The sequence below is a fragment of the Marmota monax genome, unplaced genomic scaffold, assembly GCF_021218885.2.
Source record: "Marmota monax isolate L192 unplaced genomic scaffold, Marmota_monax_Labrador192_F-V1.1 WCK01_AAM20220418_F8-fsc00001, whole genome shotgun sequence".
Taxonomy (NCBI): Eukaryota; Metazoa; Chordata; class Mammalia; order Rodentia; family Sciuridae; genus Marmota; species Marmota monax.
This window is the reverse complement of record NW_026693777.1, coordinates 27,390,571-27,403,958: the sequence shown is the minus strand read 5'-3', so window position 1 is coordinate 27,403,958 and position 13,388 is coordinate 27,390,571. Positions and strand designations below refer to the sequence as shown.

The window sequence follows — 13,388 nt, the reverse complement described above, 5'->3', positions numbered from 1 at the left end:
TTAATAGCACTTGTGCCCTAAACAGTGGCCTCAAAGAAGGCTGCGCCACCCAGTCAAAAGAAAGGTCCTGCAGTTGACAGCAGGGAAGGGAGCTGGAGAAAAATGGAGGAAGTGGACAAGAGGAAACAGCGGCAGCAAAAATTCCATTTTAAAAAAGGTACAATGTGGGAAAGCTAACAAACACATGGGTGCACAGTACTAGCAGATGTTTCTGTGTGTTAGCTTTATCTGAGATATTTTTCTTTTTCAAGTTACTGTTTTAGAATAAGTGGCATGCACCCCTGATTCTTGTTTGAAAAATACATTCTTGCCCCACATCCCACCAATAAATTTCAGCTTTTTAATGTCCATCCTGCTTGCTGTTGAGTGAAAATTGTATCTTTTTTCCATGTATTAGACATGTGTGTATTGAATTGACAAAAATAGCCAAAGATTAGGCAGTCTGGCTAAATCAAGGTCATGTCTGACCACACGTTACCTACTTGGCCATTCTGTAAGTGTCACTGGATGGATTTGCTAATTTTTAGATGCTACAAGAAACAAGTTGTAAAGAGCAACAGCAGCATAACACACTTCCTTAAAATATAAACTCTTCTCTATAATTATTTTTTATATTCTTTTATTAATATAATGCCAGATTTTTCTGGAAAATTGAGTTGTTAATCCAGACTTGGGGAAAGAGGACTACTGCATCCAACTAGTAGCTGACACAGTCTGAAAATTAACCATTGAGAAAATAAATATTTAGAAAAATAGGAATAATTAGTGGGAGAGGTAATTTGATTCAATATGAATAGGTACAGGAACTATCACAATTATTTGTGAAGTAGGTTAGTAAAATATGAAAATTCTATAGTGAAATATAATTAGGATTAGGAAAAGTGGGAGGAAATAATTAGAGTTGAGTATAATGATACAAGTATAGTATTTTAAATATTTGGCTAATAAATGAAAGTGAACTATTTACAAAGGAAGGGCTAATTATTATTGGTAGTTATGTGCAAACTAAGCATCAAGATACTGTGTGTATATTATAATGTATATATAATAAATATAAAACATGATTAGTCTCTACATATAATACATGGCTTTAAAAGTCTTCATAGTTAACATGTAAATGAAATTTAAATTTTCTTTAGAGAAAAATAAACAGATTTGATTAAATATAAAGAATAGTATTCTTGCTGGGCGCCATCGCTCACACCTGTAATCCCAGCAGCTCGGGAGGCTGAGGCAGGAGGATCGTGAGTTCAAAGCCAGCCTCAGCAAAAGCAAGGCACTAAACAACTCAATGAGACCCTCCTGTTACTAAATAAAATACAAAAAATAGGGCTGGGAATGTGTCTCAGTGGTCCAGTGCTCCTGAGTTCAATCTCTAACCCAAATAATATAATAATAATAATAAATAATAAATAATATTTTTATTAAATAAAAATCAAATATACAGACAGCAAACACATCTGTATTCCCATTCTACATTAGGAATTATGGAAATAGTACTTCATGGTGATTTCTGTTTTAAGGTTTTTTTTCTCAGAAATTACCTCTCTAGGCTATTATTGGATGGTGTCCTTGGAGAGAAAACATTCCAATTGCAAATGGGCTGTCAAAGCCTCTTTGAGTTGAGTCCCTGAGGGGTCACCAAAATAATGTCCTATATTTATTATAGAGCATAGTCCTTCTTTTTAAGCTTTTAAAACTCTTGTAACATTTAAATGTTCTATGATGCAGTTCTCTTCTGAATCCTACCAGGGCTAACAGATTGTTTTATAATAAGAATATTCAAAATATTGTGGACTTACCTGCGTGAATATCTTTTGACACCCAATTTTCAAAACAAAGAAAAGCTGATGGGAGATAAGTGAAAAAACATAAAACAACATAAAATATGCAGAGCTTGCTAGGCTTAATGGCATAGGCCTATAATTCCAGGGACTCTGGAAGCCAAGGCAGGGAATCACAAGTTCAAGGCCAGCCTGCAGCAGGACCCTAAGCAACTTAGCGAGCCCCCTATCTCAAAATAAAAAGGGCTGAGGATATAGCTCTGAGTAAAGTGCCTCTGGGTTTAATCCCCCCAACCCCCCAAAAAATGCATTCTCCTGGTACTATCCTGTACTTTCAACAAATGGCCTCACCTTCAAACATTCGTTTCCTGGGGTGCAGTAGTGCTCGATGTAATCCCAGCTACTTGGGAGACTTGAGACAGGATAGCAAATTCATTACCCACCCTGGCAACTTAACAAGACCCTACCTCAAATTAAAAATAATGCTTGGGATGTAGCTCAGTGATAAAGCACCCATAGGTTTTTATCTGACATTCCAAGCCAAACAAATAACAAAACAACAGAAAAAACCTGTTTATTTGTTAGAGTGGGGAGAACTTTAAAATATAAATTGGTTTTTAAAACATGGTTACTAAGATAGAAAGCCCTTGTTCATTTTTTAAGCCCATTAAAAAACTAAGAACTATTCTAAAATAAACATAAAATAGGAGTAGATTTAAGATAATTAGTTGCAGGAAGTTACAAAATATCTTTAGATTATTTCACATATAAGGTGGCACTTGAATATGAATTCCAAAGATTTTTTTTCAGAGCAGATTGTTCTTATTTTATCAAAAGTGATTTATTTGACTCTATATCATCATTAACTCTGATTATTGATTGGCTTTCAATAAGTATGGATTTATTTTTGGTACAGTGCACCTTTACATAATAAATTCCTTAATAAGTAGTCCATAAAAATCTTCTCCTTCTCCTCCTTCTTCTCCTCCTCCACTGACATTATTAAGGTAATACTTAGGTTGTGATTTTTTGGATTATTTTTAATACATGCTATTTTGTTCTCCATTGAATTATTAGTAGCATTATCAATGTTATAACTTACTGCAGGGAAGAAACTGAAAGCAAATGTGACTCTGAAGGGGAAGAAGATGAGGAAGACATGGAACCCTGCCTAACAGGAACCAAAGTGAAAGTGAAATATGGACGAGGGAAAACTCAGAAAATTTATGAAGCCAGCATTAAAAGCACTGAAATTGATGATGGAGAAGTTCTATACTTGGTACATTATTATGGATGGAATGTCAGGTAAGTAAGAAAGTATTTCCTTACTACTGAAATTTTGGCAGTAGTTGAGAGATCATTTTAACTTTGTGAAGAATTATTAAACAAGTGGTGTTTATGTGTGAGTGTTTAAAAAGCACGCCTTGATTCTAACTTGTCCCAACATGTTGACATTTGTATTGTTTTACAAGCTATGTCAGTACTTCCAGATTAAGATCACTAGGATCTGTCATCGGAACAAGCTGTGTTTATTACTCATTTACAGTGAGAAAGAACACATAACATGGGGAATTATGGGGCATTGCACTAACAGAGAGTTAGGTCAATAGCAAAGGCTCAAGAATGCCACCTCTGAGAACAGGAATAGCCCAGGACTCTGTGAAAACATTGCAGAATATGATCAGAGAGTGAGGCCTGTAGCTCAACTGTGCAAACGTTGGTTTGGTTTGTTTATGAGAAATCACACCTTCTGTCAAGCATTATAATAATTCTGAGTTGCTTAATTAATAAAAAAAGAATGTTGGGAAGAACTTGGATTTGAGCTCCTGTTAGGTGGTTTTGGGGGAAGCTTTAAGGAAATGAGACTTGGCTTTTATATGAAGTGCTGTCAGGAAGCTGGGATAATTCTATAATTGATTTTCTTAGTTTTACTGGAAGGACAGAAGACTAGTCCAAGGTTGACACTATACTTGGTGAAGCAGCAGCAATGACTCATTAATCAGGAAAAAAGGATGTTTAGTCATTTTTGTGGTTTGAATGATATTCCTGTCTGCCCCCTGCCTCTTGCCTCTTGTGTTCAGACATGATTAGGGAATGGTCTTATTGTTGCTTAGATCTATCATGGGCACCGAGCAGACATCTGAGGTTATGTGAAGTTGTTCATATTCAACAAGAACCTATAAAAGCCAGATCAGCTTGTCACAACACCAAAGTCTCTCTAGTGCTATACCATGCCAATTCCTGAATGCCAGGGCTGCTTTTCTCTAAAGTCTTGTGTGTTTGAAATCTCTGGGTCGCCTGGATTCACCTGGAGCCATCTTACTCCAGGGTTTTTCCACATACTAGGTTCATGTTCTGTTGTGGCGCAATTCCTTCATCACTAAATTGGGGAAAATACTGAAATAAAAATTTCAGAGGAATGCTATAAAATGATAATACCTGTAATTAACATGTAAAGTGCCTAGAAAAATGCTTAGCACTTAGTAAGTGCTCAGTGACAATTTTTTTTTTTTTTAATTTGGCATCATTTGAAAAGGTGGGAGCTTAATGAACATAATGTAAGATTTTTATATTTCTTTTCTCTGACTCTGTTCATTTCACAGCCATAGACCGTTTGTTAGTATTGGGGATTGAACATGGGTGTCCCTAACACTAATCTACATCCACAACCCCCCCCCTCCCCACTGCCGCCCTTTATTTTGAGACAGGGCCTCACTAATTTGCTGAACTGGCTTCAAATTTGTGATCCGCCTGCCTCAGCCTTCCAAGTTGCTGGGATTATAGGCACGCACCACCGTGCTTGGCCCATATACTGTTATTTATATTTGTATTTCAGTTCTTCTTTCTAGAATCTCTCTTTCCTGTATCTTCTGTCTCATCTTTTTATGACTAATCAATCCTCATTTTATTTTGTAATTTGTTATTAGTTTCCTACTTGGTTACTCACGTGATTTTTGTTGTTGTTGTCCTCCGTACTCCTAAAAAACGGGTATAATTCTGGCCTGCTTGTTGAGACAGAGCTCCTATCGTTCCTAGAGAATTTAGTTGAATTTCTAAAATGAAAACATGTGCTAGGGTGGGGTTCAGGTCTCTACTTCAGATATCCTGGTCTCACCCTTGGTTAGCAGTGTTGATCTGGAAGTACCCATACAACAGACTGCTTTCATTGGAACATTGTAGCCTATGCCAAGTTCAGATCAGGCCTGTGCTTCTTGGTGATTTGATGTCTCCTGGAAAATTTCAGAATTGGACATTTGCTTCTTTGTTAGTCCTGGGTCAGATACATAAGTCTTATTGTACTTCCCAGACTCTATTTGATTTCATTTTATGCCCTCTTTTCATATGGGACTGAATTGTATGAGAGCAAGGCCTTGTTCTTTCTGTTCTCTACCTTCTTCCTCATACAGAGCCTGTCATACCAGTAGATCCTCAGTGACTGTCCAAATGAATGAATATTTCTAAATAAGGTAATAAAATGCAGGAATGAATATTTCTAAGTAAGGTAATAAAATACAGATACTTAAAAAGTCTGGTACAATGCTTATAAACAGGCCTTTCTCAAAAGCTTTATATCTTGGGTTAATCTACCAGGATTAACTATATTTCAAACTATAGTATAAGTATCAATGTGCCATCTTAGCTGAAACTTGTGCATGTAGAAACCACATTCTGGAGCTTCCGGTAGCACTGGGCGCGTGCACACATGGAGGCGTGCGCCGTAACAGTCCAGACAAAGGCGATTCAGTTAAAGGCGATTCAGTTTGGTGGGCCTCGGGGAGGGGTGATGTGGTCTCTGAGCCGTGAAATCCCTGGGTGCTGCCCTGCCACCCCGCCCCGTCGTCCGCCCTCCAGCAGCCTTTCACAGTCCCCCCCCCCCCCAGGGTCACGGCCCCGCCCACCCTTCAGAACCGCGGAGAAGGGAAGTAGGCATCTTACTTCTGAGTTCCTAGTTCCAGTGTTAGGCAGAACATTCAGCTCTCTTGTTTTTCCCTATTCCTCCCAAACAGGCCGGGATTCCTTCTTGTCCTGAGCCTGCAGCCTGGGCTGAACTTTGGAACTCGGGTCCTGGCGATTGGGCTCGGGAGGAAGCAGATACCTGATGATGGCTCAGTCTACCATGTCCCCCAAGTGTGATGTATTGAGTCAAGATGAACTGCGAAAAAAGCTGTACCAGACGTTTAAGGATCGGGGTATACTGGACACGCTTAAAACACAACTCAGAAACCAGCTAATTCACAAATTGATGCACCCTGTGTTGAGTGGAAAACTGCAGCCTCAGTCTATTTCAGTGGAAGGGAGTGCTCTCTTAATAGGTGCCTCTAACTCTCTAGTGGCAGATCACTTACAGAGATGTGGCTATGAATATTCACTTTCTGTTTTCTTTCCAGAAAGTGGTTTAGCAAAAGAAAAGGTATATACTATGCAGGATCTATTACAACTCATTAAAATCAACCCTACGTCCAGTCTCTACAAATCACTGGTCTCAGGATTTGATAAAGGAAACCAAAAAGGTTTTCTTATTAATTTCTTGAAAGAATTGGCAGAATATCATCAAGCTAAAGAGACTTGTGATATGGAAACTCAGACAAGCTCAACATGTCCTAACAAAGACTCACTTGCTGAGAAGCTTCAGTTTATCGATGATCAATTTGCAGATGCTCATCCTCAGCATCCAAAGCTAGAGTCTTTAGAAATGAAGCTAAATGAATATAAAAAAGAAATAGAACAGCAACTTCGAGTAGAGATGGGTCAAAAGTTGAAGTATTTTAAAGAAACTGAAATAGCAAAACTTAAAATGGATGAGAAAAGGAAGTACGAGAAGGAATTATCTGAGTTCCGAAACGAATTTAAGAGAACTTATCATGCAAAAAATGAAGCCCTCGTTTCTCGCGAAAAGAATGCTCTTGAAAGAATTCAGAAGCACCAGGAGACTGAAGCAAAAGAAATTTATGCTCAAAGGCAGCTTCTACTAAAAGATATAGATCTGCTAAGAGGCAGAGAAGCAGAACTGAAGCAAAAACTTGATGCTTTTGAATTGACCCAGAAACTCCAAGAAGAAAAAAATAAAAGTACTGCTGAAGCACTTAAGAGACGAGAACAGAATATAAAGAGTATTGAAGAGAGCTATGATCAAAAGCTCAAGAATGAACTTCTAAAGTATCAACTTGAACTAAAGGATGAATACTTCAGTAGAACTAACAGACTGATTGAAGATGAAAGGAGGAATAAAGAAAAAGCTATTCATTTGCAAGAGGAGCTCATAGCTTTTAATTCAAAAAAGGAAGAACTAAGTCAATCTATAAATCGTATAAAAGAACTTGAGCTTGAATTAGAGTCTGTCAAAGCCCAGTTTTTGACAATAACACAACAAAACCACTTGCTGAATGAAAAGATTAAAGAGATGAATGATTACTCAGTACTAAAAGAAGAGAAGCTAGAACTTCAGGCACAAAATAAAGTACTTAAACAACAACTGGAAGAGAATAAGAATGAAAATTTGAATCTCCTAAACCGCATAGCTCAGCCATCTCCTGAGCTTCTGGTTCTTCAGAAAGAATTGAAGAAAGCAGAAAGTACTATAGCACTTGAGCATAAGGAGTTTGAAACTCATAGACAAGTTCTGCAAAAACAGCTGCAAAGTGAAATTGAACATTCGGCACAGCTAAAGGCCCAGATATTAGATTATGATGCTTCTGTAAAGAGGTTAAATATTCAAGTTGGTGATTTAAAATTGCAACTGAAACACATTCAGACAGCCCTGGAGAATGAAGTGTACCGCAACCCAAAGCAGTCTCTGAGCCATCGGTCTGTGAGTGGGCTAATAAGTGGCAAGGTGGTGCCTCACAGTGGTGATACAAGCAGGGATTTCTCAAACAGCCCTCTTGGACAGGAGAAGATTACGGCAGTTGCAGTTGTACCAAGAATCACAGGTTATCCAAATACAGGAAAAGAAGCTGGTTCCCCAGACTCTGACCTTGAGTTTGTGGCCAGTACAAAAGCCAGGGTAAAAGAGCTAGAGCAAGAGGCCGAACGCTTGGAGAAAGCTTTCAGAGATTACCATCGAAGAGTTCTTCGAAACCCGGTTAAGAGCCCACCACTAGCAAAGAGTCCACCATCTTCGCACTTACGGGGAACCCTCAAAACTGTCACTTCTAGCTCCCTGGAAAGATGTGCTTTTACAGAGGACCGAGTTATCCCTGAGCACCCAGAAAGACGGATGTTGGCAGAGGACAGAGTTTTCTCTGGGCAGCCTCAGGTGGGCACACCTCATGAGGAAAAGAGTGCTGCCTCTGAGGCACAGACAGTCAGCACAGCTTCGCGGGCACGTAAGAGTACTTCTTCCAGACGTCTCTCCTCAACGCCCCTTCCAAAAGCAAGAAGAAGCCTCAATAATGAAATGTATTTGGAAGGTATGGGCAAATCACTTCTTGATTTCCCCAATTCTTGTCCTGACAGAATGTCCCAGCCATCACCCGTGGAATCTGGGCATAGCCTCTCTGCACCTTCCTCCTCCAGCCCTCCAGAACAGAAGGCCAGTCTTCATCAGAAACAGACTGAAATTCAAGAAAAAAGTGAATTTTCAAATCTGGACAAGCTAGCTTTTAAGGATAATGAGGAATTTGAATCATCTTTTGAATATGCAGGGAACAGGTCAAGACAGTTTGAAGCAGATGGGTTACACCCTGCTGGTGATATGCCTCATGTGGATGCTGCTGCAGCTACTCTGCCTACAAGACCTGTCCCACGTCATAACTCAAGTATTGATCAGAAAGAACTTGGAGAACAAAAGGAAGATGAAAAATCATGGGAGCAGCAAATGAAAGAACGAAGGCAGAGAGAAGAACGAAGGCAGAGTGAACGGCAAGAAGCTCTAGAAAGGGAACGAAGAGAACTGGAAAAACTGGATCAGGAAAGGAGAATGATTGAAGAATCACTGAAGATTGAAATGAAAAAAGAATTAGAAATGACTGTTCAAGATGTGAGAGACAAATCTACTCATGGCGAAAATCCTTTAGAGAAATATATGAAAATCATCCAGCAGGGGAAAGACCAAGAGTTATCTGCAGATAAGAGCTCAAAAAAGATAACCAGAGAATGCTCAGTAGTGGACACGCTGCCATCCAGTGACAAGGATGAAAGTTCCACAGGCTTTTCTCATGAAGAACCAGATGATATTTGGTAATCATGTTAGCTGCCCAGACTTCTCACATACAACAGTGAAGTTATGTAACCCATCATCCTTTCTAAATGTTTCTCTGTAACCAGATAAAATTCTTAATAAAAATTGTATTAATCAAAAAAAAAATAGAAACCACATTCTTATTTTGTACATCTTCATGGTAACTGGTTTACAAAGCACAGGTATGGTGGTATGGTTTCCAGATACATTGAGTTTATTTACATAGTGCAGTCTAAAGTGAGGACATCCTGTAGTTTTTATACTCTGCTTGAGTTAAACAAAAATATAAATTGTTGAAGAAAATTAAATATAAATATCTCTAAAAAACTGGAAAGTCTTAAAGATGATGAGATTCAGAATAAAATTTTATTAGAAATAGTAGAGGCTAAAGAGAGTTCTGGGGAGGAAAAGAAATTTCAGAGGACTTGATAAAATAATCTGGAATCAATCATGTTGCAAATTTGAATTTTCCTGAGTTATCTTTGTATTATTTGTTTAGTAGAAGAATTCTAATACAGAATTTGCTTATAAGCTTATATTTGTGGGAGTTCTGAAAACAAAGCAGTTCCAATAGTTTTGAATATACTTAGTGTCTGCTCACTCTGATCTGTTAACTCTAAAAACTGCTCTTGGCTTTTCCTGTTGATGGTTGGTACACAAAGCACCTAGTATAGTGGCTGGTACACGTTACTCACAAACCCCACCTCTGAGTCTTTCACATTTCTGTCAACATGGAAACAAACTCTTTAATCTCTCTCACTGTTGTTTTTGTTTGATGAATATATTTTGAATAGGATATCACTATGTGATTTTTAAATTTTCATTTTAAGGTATGATGAATGGGTGAAGGCTGACAGGATAATCTGGCCTTTGGACAAAGGTGGACCAAAGAAAAAACAAAAGAAGAAAGCTAAGGTATGTTTCCATATTCATAGACTTTATGATAGGTACAGGAATTATTTAAATTCTATTATTTCTTTAAGACATTGTTTTTTTAAGAGCAGTTTTGCTTTCACAACAGAATTGAGAAGATATAGAGATTTCCCATATGCCCTCTGCCACATACATGCATGACCTCTCCCACTGTCACTCCCTCAACCCCCACCAGAATATTGTATTTGTTAACAATTGATAAACCTACATCTTCACAGCGTTATCAGAATCCACAGTTTACAACAGGGTAATGAGCACAGGAAGGTATAACACACATAGTTTGAGTTTGGACAAATGTATAATGACAGGTACCCACTGTTAAAGTGTCATACAGAGTATTCTGTGCTCGACCAGTTCTTCTTTGTACTCTCTCTTAATCCTTGGCAACAGCTAATGTTTTTACTGTCTGCATAAATTTGCCTTTTCCAGAATGTCATATAGTTAGAATCATTACAGCATATAACCTTTTCTGATTGGTTTCTTCCATTTAGTAATATGCATTTAAGGTGTTGTGCTTTTTTAATAAATCTTGTTTTCTCACTGTAATAATTGTCTTGATTCTATTAAGAGAGTTGCAGATTTTCTCTGTTATAACTCAGGTGCTAAAAAAATTTTTTTGAAATTTAAAATCTATTACCACCTCATCTCACAGAGAGATGAAAACCAGCAATGCCTAGGGCACTGATTTTAAAACTCAAATGCCTGTGGAGCCTTCATAGGAAGAGGGTAAAGTAGGACTCAGAGTGATACATAGAGGACTTGGTTCTCACTAGAGAGGGTGGAAATAATCATTCTGTTGGGGCAATGCTGACCCAAGGTTGCCAGATTGCATTACAATTCTTAATACACTTATATACTACAATTTTTTATATCTCTGTTTGTATATAAATTTATTATATAAATTTCATATCTCTGTTTGTATATAAAGTATGTTAACACCCAATTCAATCTTTTTTTTTCTTTTTCTTTTTTCATGATCTGAGATTTTTTTTTTTTAAGAGAGAGAATTTTTTAATATTTATTTTTTTTTTAGTTTTCTGTGGACACAACATCTTTATTTTATTTTTATGTGGTGCTGAGGACCAAACCCAGCGCCTTGCGCATGCCAGGCGGGCACGCTACCACTTGAGCCACATCCCCAGCCCTGAGATTGTTTTTAATTGTCTTAAATCTTATGGTAACATATTTTACAAATTTGTACTGATTTTGATCTCTTTTACCTTAATTTTTCCATCTAATAAGTTGGTAAAAAGCACCACTCCCAACCATCTAGATAGATTTCCATAGTATTGTTTCTGAACAGTTGTTTAAAGACAATCCTGAATGATAACTTAGTCTTAGAAAATTAAGAATTAAAAAGTAAAGTCTAACTTGTTATTGTATTATGCTGACTTAAAAGCATCTGAACTTATGGATCAACTATAAAATGGGAGAAGTGTTAAATATTCTTTATTTCATATCATACATAAACCACACTAAAATGCCTTTCTATAAGGAAAGAACAACATTTTAGATACAAGGAATTCTAATTAAACTGGCATGGTCAACAAAAATATAGAAACTGCTTCCTTATCTTCAACCACTGCCTTTAATAGGCTGATGAACACAAATTGAAACAAATGTGAATCATGCTTGGTTCTGAGAGTGCAAAGGGGTTTCCCTTATATTTAAACATATTCACAGGATCAGTTATATAAACCTAAATATAAAACCATTTTTCAGATGTCATTCACGATTTTTGTGAAATACTGAACCTTACTAATTAAGTCCAACCATAACTTTAATTTACTGAATTTACTGAAGTGGAAGTATTACCAAATATTAATTTAACTACAAGTCACTTTTACTTAAATCAGGGTTGTCCAACAAAAATAGTTTTGTCATTCATGATCTGATTTCTGGTGTATCACATCAATTAAATTATGGTGTACATAAGAAAGCCAAGAGACATTTCTGTTTGGTAATAAATAGGGCAATAAGTAGCTATTACTCATTAGTGGCTTTTTTGAGGTAAGCTATGAAGTCTGCCCTTTCTCCCTTCTTAATGCCAGCGAAGATCATTTTTGTTCCAAGGAATGTACTTTTTGGGAATCTCCAAATACTCCATCAGTGTATCTTCTCCCCAGGTGATGCCTTTGTTCTTGTTAGCATCTGTGTAAGAGAAGCCAGCAGCCTGACCTGTCTTCTGCCCAAACAGTCCATGGAGATTTGGCCCAGTCTTGTGCTTGCCTCCCTTTTCCATGGTGTGGCACTGGGCACACTTCTGAACAAAAATCTTCTTGCCTTTCTCAACATCACCCATTTTTAATTTGTTCTTTTGTCACTAGTGCAAAGAAGGTCCCCGATCAGAAGTGGACATCCCACTCTCTAGCCCAAGGACACACTGGTCTGCGCCTATGTATCATTGTCTGTGCAACTGCCAGAACCACTATATTTTTAAAAATGCAAAATCTGATGTTTAAATTTTGGAAGCAGTAGTAAATTTAAAACACATCTGCTGAGAAGTTGTAGCCTTACCTGTACCTTCAGTCTTCAACCTTTGCTATAGAGATCTGCCTAGCATATTGTCTATTTTTGATGTCTTGGTCAGTGGATAATAAGGAACCAGGGGGAGTGCTGAATAGTTGCATAGCTTGCCAATGCACTAGCTTCACAAAATAATTGCAGGGTTACAAATTGTGGAATATCATATTCATATAAATAGATTAGAAAACTGATCTTGATTTTTCTATAAACACAAATTAGGGGTTGACATATATAAACTAGCTTTTTAATTTATTATTATTAGTTTTCCTTAGAGAATTTAAATGTTCATTTTTCTTAAGGCATTGGATATTCTCATGCATTTTGTCATTGTTGTTACCCAGAATAAAGAAGATAGTGAAAAGGATGAAAAAAGGGATGAAGAGAGGCAGAAGTCAAAACGGGGACGACCTCCTTTAAAATCAACCCTTTCATCAAATATGCCGTATGGTTTATCTAAGACAGCAAACAGTGAAGGAAAATCAGGTACCAGCTGTGCTCACAGTGCTATGCCAGACAGCTCACCTCTGTCAAATGGAATGGAAGGTGCTCGATCTTGAGAATCACTGATTTATTAAAAATCATGTATAGTCATGTGTCATTTAACAATGGGGATACATTCTGATAACAGCATTGTCATTGTGCAACATCATAGAGTATACTTACACAAACCAAGATGGTTGTAGTATCACTAAGCAGCAATAATCTTATTAATATCATGGAATGCACTTACATAAACCAAGATGGTTATGGCATCACTAGGCAATAGAATCTTATAGGACTACCATCATACATGCAACCATCATTGATTGAAACATCACTCTGTGTTACTTAACTGTTGTTAAAATTACCATTGTGTGAGAGAGTCATAGTAAAAAAATCTAGGTTTTAATCTCATGATTTAAATTACAAAATTTAATTCAAAGCTAATGCTTATTTGCTACTAGATTTTATTTAAAATCTAGTGA

The 13,388-nt window shown here is 37.3% G+C and overlaps 2 protein-coding genes and 1 pseudogene across 3 annotated transcripts in view; 2 read left to right on the top strand and 1 right to left on the bottom strand.

The window, feature by feature from the left end:
• Positions 1-13,388, top strand: part of Arid4a (AT-rich interaction domain 4A) — a 78,316-nt gene that overhangs the window by 47,188 nt on the left and 17,740 nt on the right. The window contains exons 17-19 of one of the 2 annotated variants that reach the window (XM_046461423.2): positions 2,892-3,089; positions 9,795-9,879; positions 12,765-12,966. In XM_046461423.2, coding sequence (XP_046317379.1) covers positions 2,892-3,089; positions 9,795-9,879; positions 12,765-12,966 — 485 coding nt within the window. The remainder of the gene's footprint in view (positions 1-2,891; positions 3,090-9,794; positions 9,880-12,764; positions 12,967-13,388) is intronic. The other variant, XM_046461424.2, reaches the window with a different exon arrangement.
• LOC124104462 (centriole and centriolar satellite protein OFD1-like) lies at positions 5,687-9,879 on the top strand. Its single transcript, XM_046461425.2, has one exon. The coding sequence runs from the start codon at positions 5,884-5,886 to the stop codon at positions 8,965-8,967; it is 3,084 nt and encodes a 1,027-aa protein (XP_046317381.1). The 5' UTR covers positions 5,687-5,883; the 3' UTR covers positions 8,968-9,879.
• Positions 11,884-12,199, bottom strand: LOC124104465 (cytochrome c, somatic-like; annotated as a pseudogene).